The sequence below is a fragment of the Mesoplodon densirostris genome, chromosome 18, assembly GCF_025265405.1.
Source record: "Mesoplodon densirostris isolate mMesDen1 chromosome 18, mMesDen1 primary haplotype, whole genome shotgun sequence".
NCBI lineage: Eukaryota > Metazoa > Chordata > Mammalia > Artiodactyla > Ziphiidae > Mesoplodon > Mesoplodon densirostris.
In genome coordinates, this window is record NC_082678.1 from 44,786,291 (window position 1) to 44,802,299 (window position 16,009).

The 16,009-nt window shown below is 44.8% G+C and overlaps 1 protein-coding gene across 1 annotated transcript; it reads right to left on the reverse strand.

The window, feature by feature from the left end:
• Positions 1-1,165: 1,165 nt before the first annotated feature.
• ZNF594 (zinc finger protein 594) lies at positions 1,166-14,552 on the reverse strand. Its single transcript, XM_060082796.1, is given in 4 exon segments — positions 1,166-1,608; positions 1,756-2,083; positions 2,240-2,846; positions 14,541-14,552. Coding segments are annotated over 4 exon segments (1,383 nt in total). The 3' UTR covers positions 1,166-1,172.
• Positions 14,553-16,009: the final 1,457 nt, after the last annotated feature.

Here is a 16,009-nt window from a genome sequence, read left to right on the forward strand (position 1 = left end):
TGTTCTGTAGGAGTTGTTCCACATGTAGATGTAGTTTTGATGTATTTGTGGGGAGGAAGGTGATCTCCACATCTTACTTCTCTGCCATCTTGAAGGGACCCCCCACTGATCTCTTTCAGAGTTCTACTTAGACTCTCCGGTTCTCAAATAATTACAAAGCCCTGGTTCAAGATAAAACTACTCTCCTCTAATCATCTGACCTTTCACAGTTGTTGCTTTCTTCTAATTCCCAGCAACTCAGGTCACCTAAATGCTCTTCTCTGGTGCTCAGTCTATTCCTATTCCCAACACCCACTGTCCTTTCTTTGCTCTTTCATTTCCTGGTACTCCTAATCATCACCATTCTTTCCCTGGGGAATACCTCACTTGGCTCTTGTGTCCTGGCCTTCAGCTCTCCTGTTGTCAAGTCATTTCTATTATTTTTTGTTTCCTCTCAATTAATGTGGTGGTCCCCAACCTTCTTGGCACCAGGGACCAGTTTTGTGGAAAACAATTTTTCCACGGATCAGGGGTGGAGGGGGAGGAGGATGGTTCAGGAGGTAATGCGAACGATGGGGAGCAGCACATGAAGCTTCGATCGCTTGCCCAATGCTCACCTCCTGCTGTGTGGTCTGGTTCCTTACAGGCCTCAGCCCAGTACCCGTCTGCGGCCCGGAGGTTGGGGACCTCTGAATTAATGGATCATTCTAATTAGTATTATCACATATGCATAAGCATATTTTTATAAGGAGGTAAAAGGGGAATATGTATAAAATATATATCTAATGGGAAGAACTCATCCCAAAGATTTAATCACTCTAAAGTACCTAAAACAGATTTTACTTGTCACTGGACTAGGTAGTCGAGATTGAAATGGCTCCTTCCATGAAGAATTTAGTTTGGGGGTTGTTGACAAAGTGATTTCTAATGATTTTATTAACAATGGAAGTCCCCTAAAACATTCTCAATTAATTTTATCCTGGGGACCATACTCCAATGTCAACTCTGAGGCAGAAAAAAGGCGATTATGTCCAAGAGCTTTCCCACATTACACTTATATGTTTTCCATCCAGTAGGGCTTTTCTAATGTTTTCCTACCTTCAAAGAGTTTTCAGCAATAAAAACCTTCTATTGTGCAATATGATGTGGTCTCGATCAGGCTTTTCCTACGTTCATTAGGTCTCTGTTACCTACTAGAATAAGTCCTGTTTATGGACTCTCTTGTGTTCCCCAAGCTCCTTTCCAGTATGAAGTTTCTGATGTTTAAGAAATGCTGTGCGCCCACTGAAGGCCTTCCTACAGTTGCTACATTCAAAGGGTTTCTCTCCAGTGTGAATTCTCTGGTGACTAACAAGGTGTGAGTTCTGACTGAAGGCCTTCCCACATTCAGGGCATTCATAGGGTTTCTCTCCAGTATGAACATGGTGGTGTTTAATGAGATCTGAGCTGACCCTGAAAGATTTACCACATTTATTGCACATATAAGGTTTTTCTCCATTATGAATTCTGTGATGTCTCATAAGGTCTGAGCTCTGATTGAAAGTTTTCCCACATTCTTTACATTCATAGGGTTTCTCTCCTGAATGAGTTACCTGATGTCGGATGAGGTCTGAGCTGCCTCGGAAAGTTCTACCACACTGATTGCACTGATAAGCGTTCACTTCTTGGCGAATTCTCTGCTCTTCTCTAAGCAACTCTTCCTTGCTGAATGTTTTCTCACCTTCCCCAAGTTTCTCTCCAGTATGAAGTCTCTGATGTTTGAGAAAAGCCGTGCGCCAGATGAAGGCTTTTCCGCATTCCTTACATTCATAGGGTTTCTCACCACTGTGGATTCTGTGATGCTGGACAAGGAGTGAACGCTGCCGGAAGGCTTTCCCACATTCATTGCACTGATAGGGTTTCTCTCCAGTGTGAATTTTCTGATGTGTAACAAGGTGCGACCTCTGGCTAAAGGCTTTCCCACATTCATTACATTCATAGGGTTTCTCTCCAGTGTGAGTTATCCAATGCCGAATTAGATCTGAACTTCCCCGGAAAGTTTTTCCACACTCAGTACATTCATAAGGTTTTTCCTCCCTGTGAATTCTCTGTTGTTGGATAAGAGCTAAGTCAGAAGTGCAGGCTTTTTCACATTCAAGTTCCTTTACAGTATGTAGTCTCTGATGTTTAAGAAAGGCTGTGTGCCCACTGAAGGATTTCCCACATTTGTGACATTCATGGGGTCTCTCCCCACTGTGGAGTCTCTGGTGTTCTGTGAGGCGTGAACGCTGCCTGAAGGCCTTTTCACAGGTGTTGCACTTGAAGGGTTTCTCTCCAGTATGAATTCTCTGATGTGTGACAAGGTGTGAACTCTGACTGAAGGTTTGTCCACATTCATAACACTCATAGGGTTTCTCTCCAGTGTGAATTCTGTGATGGATAATAAGATCTGAGCTTTGATTGAAGGCCTTCCCACACTCATTACATACATATGGCTTCCCTCCACTGTGAATTCTCTGGTGCAGGACAAGGTTTGAGCTTCCCTTGAAGGCCTTTCCACACTCTTTACATTCATAGGGATTCTCATTGTTATGTATTCTCTTATGTCGGACCAGGTTAGAGCTCTGATTGAAGTCTTTTCCACATTCATGACATATATAAGGTTTCTTTCCTGTATGAATTCTCTGATGTATAATAAGATTTGAACTTTGATTAAAGTCTTTTCCACATTCACTACATACATATGGTTTCTTTCCTGTATGAATTCTCTGATGTACAATCAGGTTTGAGCTCCGATTGAAAGTTTTTCCACATTCCTTACATTCATAGGTTTTCTTTATATTACCAGTTTTCTGATGTTCAGTTACTTCTGACTTCTGTTTGAAGCTCTGGCCACAGACTTCATATCTGTGGGATCTTTCTCCTGCAGAAAGTATTTTTTCTCTTTCCTTACATCCATGGACTCTCTCTCCTGCGATGGCTTTCTTGGGGATCAGATTCACTTCCCTGATACCTCTCTTTTGGGAAGGGGGATGTCCCACTGCATCCTCTAAGGGGCTTACCCAATACCTCAATAACCTGTCCTCAGGATCACCAGTTTCAACTAACCCACATTCCTGGGAGATCTGTCTTTGGAGTCTTTCTGATACAGCCCTTGCTGAATCTTTTTCTTCAGAAATTTCCATCTTTGTCTTCCAATCTTTCATCTTATTTTTGGTCTCAGAATCTGAAATAATAAGTAGAACATTCTATAATTCCTAAAATACAAATTTTCACCTCTTTCCTACACTGGGAAGTCTCAGAGGGAGGAACAAGGTACTTGGAAGAAGACTCTTCCCTGCTGGAGCTGAGATTCAGATGTTTTTTCAGAGGGATTGTGGCTACCACAGGAACACACACCCTATTGGTGGAGAAGAAACTTGCTAGGGTGCAGGCTGGAGCTGGTGTGTGTGGGTGGCCTGCAGGGTGGTGGAAGAATTCACTGGAGGTGGGCAGTCTGGAGCTGGAAGTGGCCTGTTTGATGGGGTAGGAACCTGCTGGGCCCTGAGGCCAGGCCAGAATGGGTTCACAGGAAGCAACTCACTAGGGTGATTGCCACCAGGCCTCCCACAAGTTGATCTGCTGGCAGCCACACCAATAAATAAAATAAAATAGCACACCAGCACCGGGAAAAGAAGTTCCTTCCTTTTCCTATGGCCTTGCATTTCCCTCTGGCATCCTCTATTGACAAAATCTAAATCTTGTACCAGCTGGCAAAGGAGAAATCGTCCAGATCCAGTAACTTAAGCAAAGCAAAGAAGGGTAGATTTGGAGTTGAGATATGATAAATTAATAATTGATCCACTAACCATTCCTCCCAATATATCATGACAGTTAAATATGAAACTATGCCTCAGAATAAAAATGCTTGGCTGCCATTTTAATAGAAATCAACTCTCCCTTTCTCAGACCTGGCATTTTTCTTTCTGGTATTCGGGTGGAACTGCCTCCTTTGTATGGCAATTTTGTATCTTCCTGCAACTGGAAGACAGATGAGTTTATTGCTTTTGAGTGTTCATATCATCAAATCCCTGACCTTGCCCAGTCACAAAAACACATTTCTGAGCTCCTTTAGAGAGCCATTTCACCTTGGCCCAGGGGACTGGAATGCTCTAGTCAGTAATCTTTTTGCAATGAATAAGAGGCAACACAGCATAGAGATTAAGAGTGTGGATTCTTAACTGACTGTCGGGCAAAATGCCTGGTTTTAAATCCTATCTCCATCACTTACTGACTGTGTGATGTTAGGCAAGTTGCTGCAACCTCTGTGCCTGTTTCCTCATCTCTAAAATGGAGATAATAATAGTATTTACCTCATAGAGTTGTTATGAGAATTAAATATATGTAAAACATTTAGAACCATGCTTGGCATATAGAAAGCACTATGTAAGTGTCAGCTGCTGTTACTATTACTACTATTATCATTAATCATTACCCTTTATGCCCAAGAATTATCATTAAGTAATGTGTCCCTAGCACAAACCTCCATATCTAGGCTGGATTTTATTTATTTAACATTCAAATAAAATACTGGAAAGAATTGGCTTTGTCATAATTTTCCCTTAAAGTGATTTTTTTGGGGGTTTGTTTGATATATAGTGTTCAAAATTTAGAAACAGTTTAAAAGATGGAAAAGGCATTTCTCAAAACCCACTGAAAACAGTTAAAAGAATGACAAATGAGGTAAACTCCATCTTCAAAAAAAGGGTCATATACAGATGTTTCCCTAAGTCTCATATCCTGAAAGGCATGGTCAGTGATCTTCTAATTAGAGTGAAGAGATCTAGAGCCATGGTGGGGAGGCGGGTGACAGAAGCAGGGACTGTCCCATAGAGATCTAGTCTGACATATCAGAGTGGCAGGGGAAGATGCTAAAGAAGAAACGGTGCCGGCAGATCATTTAGGTTGTCTTCCACCTGGTACCTGGCTGAGGAACACTGGCAGCCATGGAGCAAGATGAAGAAGGGAGATGAGTGTGACTGTCAGACGGTGCTACGAAAGTCCAGTGATCTACAGGGCTTTTTCTGTGCCATGTTGATCTCCTGGAAACCAAAAGCTGAAGGGAGATAATGCCTGTAGATTTGATAAGAAGGTGTTTGTGGCAGCAGATCTGTATGAAGGCTTTGAGGTGCCCTTGCTCAATTCCCTCTGCCTCTTCCCTCTTTCATAGAGAACCTGCTTCATGCACTGTTGAGTAGTAATCATTCAGGTAACTTTGTGGGATGTGTGCTTGAAAACAGGTGGTTGTTGCTTTAGGAAAGAAAGCAACATGAGTAACAGAGGGATTAGGAGCATACACCCAAGAGGAACAGCAAAGGAATTAATAGGACATATCCAGCAGAGCTCTCCACTATCTCAAAGAAATTATAGACAAAACCACTGTTGTTTAAATGAAAACTCAAAGAAGACATATAAGAGGGCTTCCCTGGTGGCGCAGTGGTTGAGAGTCCGCCTGCCGATGCAGGGGACACGGGTTCGTGCCCTGGTCTGGGAAGATCCCTCATGCCACGGAGCGGCTGGGCCCGTGAGCCATGGCTGCTGAGCCTGTGCTCCACAATGGGAGAGGCCACAACAGTGAGAGGCCCGTGTACCGCAAAAAAAAAAAAAAAAAAAGAAGAAGACATATAAGAGCTCAAAATAGATTGCAGATTATAAAAGAATAAAAAGAAGTGAGAAGTAATCTGGCAGAGCTGAAGGAAAAAAGTGGAAGGGAAAACTAAATGCATTACATAGATGAAACTCATCAAAGAAAAAAGAAAAATAATCACTGCAGGGACATGATGAGGCCTGGAGAGATGACACAGAATGCAGTGGATATAAATATGATTATAGAGAAAACAAGTTGCTACAGAAAGATATTCAAATATATATATAATTAGTGTTCCTAAAGAAGAGAAAAGAACAAACAGAAGGAAAAAAAAACATTCAAACATAACAGAAGGAAATGTGGCTGAAATAAAGACTTGAATCTATTGGAAGGATACAGTGTAGTCCATAGAAAGTTGATACAGAACAGTCCACACCAAGGCATACCCTGGTGAAGTAACTAAATTTCAGGAATAAATGAACAAATGAAGATCTGAGGCAGAGGAGCAAGTAATGGGCAAGAGGGAATTTCAGGCTGAGTTTATACTCCTCCATGTTACACTCATGCCAGAGTACAGTAATGCCTGTAAAGTTCTGAAGAGACACAAAGTGTGACTTGATCATTTTTTACCTGGCAAACTGTTCCCTCATATTAAAACAGGCAAATGTTCTCAAGTAGGTAAAAACTCAGGGAGTATGACAGGCAGCCCTTTTTGAAAAGAACTGCTGGGCAATGAGATATAGCCAGTGAAGAAATGAGTGAAAATAAACATTCAGGACCTCAGAGAACATTGTAAAACAATGGATGAGGAGTGTTGAATCAATTTAAATATGGAACTGACATTAAACAATTGGAAATTATTTTTGTAGAATAGAGGAGGAGAGTAGTGGGAGTTAAGTATAAATTGTGCTAATTTGCCTGTCTGTCATGACAGGGATCAACAGATAGCATCTCAAGTAGAAATACATAATTTTAAAAGAAGATCCAAACCTTAATATGTTTCATGATCGGTTTTTCCCCATAATTTTAAAGGAATAAACTTTCAAAATTACAGAGAAACAGACTTCCCTGCTGGTCCCGTGGTTAAGACTCTGAGCAGTGGTTAAGACTCTGTGCTTCCACTGCAGTGGGTGTGGGTTTGATCCCTGGTCGGGGAACTAAGATCCCGCATGCCACACATAGCGCAGCCAAAAATAAAATAAAATTACAGAGAAACACTTTTTTTTTTTTTTGGCTGCACCTTGTGGCATGCAGGATCCTAATTCCCCGACCAGGGATTGAAACTGCCCCCTGCAACACGCGCCCCCTGCATTGGAAGTGCAGCGTCAACCACTGGACTGCCAGGGGAGTTCCCACTTTTTCCATTTTTGATCATAAAAATACTACATGCTCATTATAGGAAAAATCAAGAGTAGAGAAGAGCGTAGAGAAGGGCACAGAGAAGAAACTAAAGATAATCAATATTTTGTTGTATATTCTCCCAGTCTTATTTCTGGGCATAAATTTTTTTCTGATACAAAAATGGGATCACAGTATACATGCCCTTATTGTCCTCTTTGCCCTACTTGTGATACTGGAGCTGGACCCTGGAAACAGTTTCCTTTTGTTGGCTGGCTTTGTCAATAGAGGGTGCTGGAGGAACACTGTAAGCCACACACAAAGAGAAAGGGGTTTCTCTTGGTACTTTTGAGCTGTTTTGTCTTTTGGTGGGGCCCCCAAATCAACATAAGGGAGGCTTGATGGGGTAGACCAACCAGCTCTGGCCTACCCAACCCTCCAGTGAGTTTTTCCACTACCCAGCAGGCCTTTTCTATGGATTACCTCTAGCCTGCCTGCACCCTTCAGTGAATTTCTCTGTCATTTGGCAGGCCATACCGACAGACATGCCCTCTGACAAATTTCTTTACACCAGCAGGCTATGTTTCTTTGGCAACCACAACCCATCCAAAAAAGTCTGAAGCCCTGCTTTGGGGTGAGCGGGGGGAGCCCTCTTCTAAATTTGTGGCTCCTTCCTTATTTACTCCTCCTTAGTCCTAGAGGTAAGATGGCTTCCTGCGTTATCTATTTCTATACTCCTTAGTGTTGTCTTTAGATCGTTTTAGTAGTTAGCTACCTTTACCGGTTAAATATTCTTTATATTAAATGTCCCTTGTTTAAACTACTGGTATAGTTTTTGTCTCCTGACTGGATCCTGACCGATACAGATACATATTATCATTTCATTTTAGATCTAGAACAAAGTGAAGATGATACAAGAAGAATAGGAAGGGGGCTAAGAAAGAGGAAACAAAAATTTGTTTAGAAATAGTGCCAAAAAGACTCCTATCTGTAAGAATCATTAGGGTCAATCTTTACCACAGGCATAGGTATGGCAAAGTACCCAGTCCTTAGTCCCACACAGCATTCCCTGCAGAGATGAATGGCATTCTCTGCTCAACATTTTCATCCAATTCCATAGGTGAAAGGAATAGGGAGTAATTTAAGGAACTCTTTGCCTCAGAGGATGTCTGGAGAAGGGTACAGTATCTGAAACATAGGCTTGATCAGAGATGAGTCCTCCTCTACAATCCAGTCCAGCTGAACTCAGAGCTTCTGGGAAAAGGGCATTGTTATTTCATATCATTCACTGATGTGTTCACCTAACTTACATTAACTAAGCACCCACCATATTCCAGACACTGTACTAGGTACTGGCAATACAAAGGTGAACATCCCTGCCCTCAAGGAACTTACAGTTCAATGAAGGGAGATATATGTGTAAATGGACAAGAAGATAGTGTGGCCAGTGCTGGAATAAGGTGAGCACTGTCCAGTATGGGAGAACCTGAATCAATGAAACATGCAAGTGGGGGAAGAAAGGAGTCAAGAATGACTTTCAGTTTTCTGGCTTAGGCAATGGGTGGGATATGGTGCTGTTTATGAAGACAGGGGTCAGAGAAGGAAGAGTAGGTTTGGAGGGTGGGAGAGTAGGTCCAAAGATCTGAAGATGAGTTGAGTTTTTAGTCATCTCTTGGTTTCTAACAGGAACCAAGCTCAGGGAAAGGCAAGGAGCTGTCAACTCCACAGATTAGGCTAGACGCCCTTCAACAAAGAGCAGAAGCATCTTATCTTGTCTCCAAGAGTCAAAGCCATTGGGAATCCTTAATCCTCCAATTCCACTGAGCTCTTTAAAACCTTTTCTCGTTTCTTGCTTTTCAACTGAAACTCAGAGAATTCGGGGTGTATAGAGTCTACGTTAGAGGACAGAGCCCCGACTCGGTGAGACCAGCTCTGTCTCTTCCTCTAGTACCTCTGCCATGCAGGGATTCCACTGAGTGTGGACCCGAGGCCCAGCATCCTTTTGCGATTCATTCACAGCCACATCCTGCAACATCTTGAATTCCTGAAACAGAAGTTCCTGTTCTGCAACTGCCCAATAAGGAGTTGGCAGCAGATACTCCATAGCTTCCCTTTCCTTTTTAAATCTCTACTACTTCCTGCATTCCTTTGGTCTCAGTAGATAATCTTGCCCCTCGCTTTAAAAATATGTGAGACCATGTGGTAAAAATCACCTCACGTTACTCTCTCTTTTCAGTGACTCCTCATCTTTACTGTATTTTGTCTCTTCCATTCGCTAGTATTTATTGCTCTTTAACTGAGCACCTATGATGGGCCAAGCACCATGCTAGGTGGTTAGAATACAATAATGAGGACAGAGTCCCTGCCCTTGACTAGCGTGTGGTGTCAATTAAATGTGTTAAATGCACAATAAGGGTAAGTGTGGGTGCCGTGGGACCTCATGAGAAGAGCACAACCTGAGAGGGGTGGGATAGGTGAGGAAACTTCCTGAAGGAAGCAGCTCCTAAGGTGAGGCCTGAAAGACAATTTGAGATAACTAGACTAAAAGAAGAAGGAAGGGCTTTTCAGATTGAGGCTGAAGCATGTACAAAGGCCAGGACGTGAGAGAAGCTACGATGTGTTCATGGATGCACCATATGACTGAAGCCCAGAATACAGACAGTAAACGATGAAGCTGGGGAAGCAGCGGTCAAACCATGCGAGGCCGTGTATCCCAGGCTAAGAAGCTTGGACTTTCTCCTGAAGGCAGTGGGGAACCCCGGAAGGGGTTAAAGCAGGAGAATGACATAATTAGATTTATCTTTTTAAAAGACTGCTCTGAAAGCTTTATGGAGAACAGACTAGAGGGTGCAAGGCTGAAAGCTGGGATATTGCTTAGGAAACTACAGCAGAATCTATGATGGAGACAGTAAGGGCCTCATCACTGACAGTGAGTTACTGGGACTGAAGACATTTTAAAGTATATTAAAGAAGCAAAACCAGGGAGAATCAGTGCTGTCCTGAATGGAAAGTGTGAGGGAAAAAAGAAGGCATTAAGGATGGCACCCAAGTTTCTAGCTCGGACAACTGCCCTACGCTGGGTGGTGGGACTGAAGGAGTGGCGGTGAGGGGTAGGAGGTGGTGAATTCCACTTCAGACACGTTATATTTGACGTACCTGTGTGGCATCCAGGAGAAAACTTCTGAGAAGCCAATGAATCAGTGGGTCGGGAACCCAGGAGGAAAATCTAGAATGGACACACAGATTTTGGAATCATCAGCATATAAGTAGTATCTAAAGCAGAAAAGTGACACTGGCGATTACAGCTCGGAGGCAGCTTAGAGTTCTGAACACAACAGGGCTTTGGAAGCAAGCAGAACCAAATTAGAATCCCAGCTTTTTAATCTCCCCCAACTATCATTTCTGCAAATGTAAAGCAGAAACACCACTTACTCCAAAGTGTTATTGTACACATTTTAAAAAACCCACCCTGGGAATTCCCTGGTGGTCCAGTGGTTAGCACTTGGCACTTCCACTGCCGTGGCCTGGGCTGGGGAACTAAGATCCGCAAGCACGCGGCACGGCAAACAACAACAACAACAACAAAAAACAACCCCCCCCAAAAAACCCCACCCCAATGTATATAAAGCCACATACCTCTACAGTGTAAGCTTCCCAAGAGTGTAAGGGATGGGGGTCTTTGTTCTGTACAGTGTTGGAACAGTACCTGGACCATAGTGGGTGCTCAATTAAAAATCGTTGAATAGGGGCTTTCCTGGTGGCGCAGTGGTTAAGAATCCGCCTGCCAGTGCAGGGGACATGGGTTCGAGTCCTGGTCCAGGAAGATCCCACATGCCGCGGAGCAACTAAGCCGTGCGCCACAACTACTGAGCCCGCGCTCTAGAGCCCGTGAGCCACAACTACTGAAGCCCGCATGCCTAGAGCCCGTGCTCCGCAACAAGAGAAGCCACTGCAATGAGAAGCCTGCGCACCACAACAGAGAGTAGCCCCTGCTCACCGCAACTAGAGAAAGCCTGAACGTAGCAACAAAGACCCAACTCAGCCATAAGTAAATAAATAAATAAATAAATAAATAAATTTATTAAAAAAATCATTGAATAAATGAATAGTAGGTTAACTCTCTTCCCTCTTTCCCTTGACTAATCCCTGAAATTCTTTTCTCCCTTGGTTTCCATAATGCATGATAGCCCACCCACTCTACTTTTTTAAATTGTCTTTACCCTTTCAGCTTTTCCTTCCTTCTAGTCCTCTCCTTTTATATTCAGTATCTCAATGACCATATCACCTCTGGCTTCAGTGATCACCTTTGTCCAGAATGAATCATAAATTTAAAACTCCTATTCCTCATCTACATTGTAGTCTATATTCACAATGCATCTCCAGTCCAATGTCTTACTGACAGTCAAGAAGGATCAAATGCATGAAAATGAACTCAACATTTTGCTTCTAAATGTATTCCCCCTTCTTACTATCTATTTCTGTCCAAATGACCAGTTCTCATTGAACAAATATTTAACATGAGCCTATAGTGTCCAGGCACTGTTCTAGACCCTGGGATGCTCTGGTGAAGAAGCCCCTAATGGGGCTTGTATTCTAGGGGTTTCTAAGCCAGAAAGGCAGTAGTTTTGTTTTGCTTTTAATTAAAAATACTTTACTGCTAAAAAATTCTAACCATCATCTGAGTCTTTAGTTAGTCATTATCTTTTTTCAACTGTAACATCAAAGATCACCAGTCACCATAACAAATATAATCATAATGAAATAGCTTGAAATATTGCAAGAACTGCCAAAATGTGACACAGACATGAAGTGAGCAAGTGGTGTTGGAAAAATGACACTGATAGACATGCTCAACGCAGGCTTGCCACAAACCTTCAATCTGTAAAAAATGCAATATCCATGAAGCACAATAAAGCAAAACACAATAAATTGAGGTATGCCTGTACTATTGTAGAATTATCTATTTCTCCTTTCAGTTCTGTCAATTTTTGCTTCATATACTTTGCAGTTATAAGTCTTACATTTTCTGGTTACTGCCACCTAAACTGTGAGCCACAGTAGCCTCAGGAGGAGCTTGATGAAATGCAAATTCTCAAGCACCACCCAGACCTACTGAGTCAGTCTGTTGGGGAGGGGCCCAGCAATCTGTGCTTACCCAGCTCACGCTCCAGGTGATTCTCAGCTTGCTAATCTGAGAAGCACCGCTCTGGGAGGCAAGTCATCTTGGACTCCCCTCTCTCTCTGTCCCTTCTATCCGTACCTACTAACTAACTCTGAAAACTGTTCCAACTCCGTCTTAACCCAGAACCTTCTCACCCCATGCTTGGATTCTCGTAAAATCTCTAAACGTTTTCGGGCTCCAATCAATGCTGATAACACTGTCGGATGAAATAATTTTCTAAAGCACTGCTGACACCAATGATCAAAAATCTACCATGACTTTTCTATCACCCATTAAAGGAAATAATAGCTTTTTTTTTTTTTTTTTTTTTTTTGCGGTACGCGGGCCTCTCACTGTTGTGGCCTCTCCCGTTGCGGCGTACAGGCTCCGGACGCGCAGGCTCAGCGGCCATGGCTCACGGGCCCAGCCGCTCCGCAGCATGTGGGATCTTCCCGGACGGGGCACGAACCTGTGCTCTCTGCATCGGCAGGCGGACTCTCAACCACTGCGCCACCAGGGAAGCCCCAATAGCTTCTTTTTGACTCACAGAACTGTAATATATCCTAGGGCTGCCATGACAAAATACCACAAACTGGGTGACTTAAAACAACAGGAATTTATTCTCTCACAGTTCTGGAGGTTAGATGTCTGAAATGAAGGTGTTGGCTGGGTGGCTTCCATCTGCAGGCTCCTAAGGATAACTGTTCCATGCCTCTCTCCTAGCTTCTGGTGACATCTGGCAATCCTTGTGTTTCTTGCTTTGTAGATGCAGTACTTCAGCCTCTGCCTCCACCTTCACGTGGCATTCTCGCTGTCTCTGTCTCTTCACCTGGCCATCTTCTTATAAGGACACCAGTCATATTGAATTAGGGGCCCATTCTACTCCAGTATGACCTCATCTTACCTAGTTACATCTGCAATGACCCTATTTCCCAATAAGGTCTCATTCTGAGGCACTGGGGACTAAGACCTCAACATATCCTTGTTGGGGGACAAATTCAACCTATAACAATAGCCCCATTCTATGATTCACGGAAGAGCAAACCTATGCTCTCGGATTCTCCCTAAATTCCCATATATTAAGCTTCTTCCCATTCTGTCCCTTTGCCCATGACTCTCCTACTTGTGATGTCCTTCCTACTCTCCTTCATCTACATCAATATCAAATGCAGCAAGAGGCCAGGCAGTTAATCAGAATGGGTGAAGCAAACAAGGTGATAAATGACAACTAATACTTTGCTGCAGTGTCCGGGAGGCAATGATTACTGGGAACTGGGGATCTGCAAATTTTGTACTGAGTCTAAAGGAGGGAGCTGCTACTCAGTTCCTCCTAATTGAACCATGCAGACATGTGTGCCCTATTTGGCCACATCTTCGGATTGTCCAAGAGGTGCTGAAAATACAGATTTTTGAGTGAGTGGACGTGAAAGAAATTTTCTGATTTTAAAATGTTGGCCACTGGGCTTCCCTGGTGGTGCAGTGGTTGAGAATCTGCCTGCCAATGCAGGGGACACGGGTTCGAGCCCTGGTCTGGGAAGATCCCACATGCCACGGAGCAACTAGCCCCGTGAGCCATACTGAGCCTGAGCGTCTGGAGCCTGTGCTCCACAACAAGAGAGGCCATGATAGTGAGAGGCCCGCGCACCGCGATGAGGAGTGGCCCCCACTTGCCACAACTAGAGAAAGCCCTCGCACAGAAACGAAGAGCAAACACAGCCATAAAAAAAAAAAAAAAAAAATGTTGGCCACTAATTCAAGTAAAAACAAACAGCATGAGTCAGGAAAATGTGTCTACAGGGAATTCCCTGGCAGTCCAGTGGTTAGTTAGGACCCTGCACTTTCACTGCAGTGTCCGGGTTCAATCCCTGGTTAGGGAAATAAGATCCCCAGAAGCTGCAAGGAGCGGCCAAAAAAAAAAAAAAAAAAGTGTCTACAGTCTAATCTGGCCCAGGGGCCATATTTTTACAACCTCTGACTTACACAAATTCCTCCCACTGTTTCAGGCTCACCTTAGTTAGTACCTTCTAACTATTTCAATCCTTTTAATTCAGATTCATGTGCATGCATTAGTTGATGCTACACAAGATGGAGTCCCTGCCTAGGGGCCTGGAAGACTTAGATAAACAGACACACACGGGAACCATGTAGTAAGTGTTTGTGAAGTAGACGCCAAACAAGCTAAAAAAAAGATGAAAAGCTTAAAGAGAGAGGGAGGGAGGGAGGTGGCAATCCTGGAAGGCTTCCCAAAGAAAATGACTTTAGAAGCTACCCCTGAAAGAATATGCAGATGTTTACAAAGAAGAGACCAGCCCCAATCCCTCCCTCCTCCGAACTCCCCAACAGTACGAACATTTTAGATCAGGTATTACAACATGTCTGAACCATACAGTTCATTCCTGTGGTTCAGTCTAGTCTTCCCAAAGGGTCTGTCAGTTACTCCTGGAGCGTTCTACGCACCTGACACGGCATTGTGCAAGGAAGAGGGTCAATTCATGCCTGGGGTTTGATTCTGGGCCTGGGGGAGATGCGGTTTGCAGTACTCACAGGAGGGAACTGGAACAGGCTGGAAAAGGGGGACGCGGCGCGGAGGGGTGGGGGTAGGGGTGTGTGGTGTGTGTGGAGATGGGCGGGGTACGCCGAGAACCAGGAGAGGGCCAAGGGCATAGAAGGCCTGACCGCGCGCACCCGGCGCCTAAGTCCCGGAGGCCACAGCCTCTCCCCGTTCGAAAAAATGAGGGGTCAGCGCCCACCTCCGAAGATCTGCTCTCCACCCCGCTTCCCCAGGGGACCCAGGCGCTGGGGCCCCCAGTTCTGCGATCGCAGCGGGGTCTCACCTCCAGGCCACCCCTAGCCTCCCGCTCGACCGTGGCCCCCTGCACGGCCGCCAGCGCTCAGCCCCAGCTCTTCCCTCGGGCGCGGCGCCACCACCCTGGACATCGTGCCCTCAGCGGCCGGCCACTTCCGGCGTGCTCCCCCAGGCGGCCGTCCCCCGCCCTGACGCTGGACCCGGCTGTGCCCGCCAATCCGCGGGCGCGCCCCCAAGCCGCCTCCCACCCGCTCAAGGGTCTTCCCTGCGCAGGTTCAGCGTCGTTCTCTCGGTCTCGCGCGAGCAGAGTCCTGAGGGTCCAGCGCCGCGCAGGTTGGTGCACCTGCAGGCGCCAAGTAACGTATGCGAGGCCACCACCGAGACGCAAGTCCTCCGGGGGCCTAGACTCGCCCACGGCTGGCCTCTGGCCTGTTGGTCTGGGTGGGGGACCCTGTCAGATAACCACGCTTTTGTTCTAATTTTTAATTTCTTTTTTCCCTGCGTGCTTTTGTGGTCTCATTCATTGATGCCTTCTGTTTGCAGTGCCCTCTCAAAGGCTTGGTAGTACAGAGATAAACAAAGATAGCGAAATGTTTAAAAGGGCAAGTTCTGAAGTGAGAACATCAAGACACTCTAAGTCAGACAGAATCGCTGACCCACCATTTATGGGCTGTGTGACTTTGGGCAAATTACCTAACCTCTCTGAGTCCAATTTAATGGATTACCCTACTTTTCGTCACTGATTTTTATTTTAATTTTATCTATTTATTTTTGGCTGCACTGTGTCTTTGTTGCTGGCTGTGGGCTTTCTCTAGTTCCTGGGAGCAGGAGCTACTCTTCCTTGCGGTGCACGGGCTTCTCATTGAGGTGGCTTTGGCTTCTCATTGAGGTGGCTTCTCTTGTTGCAGAGCACGGGCTGTAGGCACACGGGCTCAGTAGTTGTGGCTTGCAGACTCTAGAGCGCAGGCTCAGTAGTTGTGGCACAAGGGCTTAGTTGCTCCGCGGCATGTGGGGTCTTCCCGGGCCAGGGCTCGAACCTGTGTCCCCTGCATTGGCAGGCGGATTCTTAACCACCGTGCCACCAGGAGGTCCCTTCTCACTGATTTTTTTTTTTTTTTTT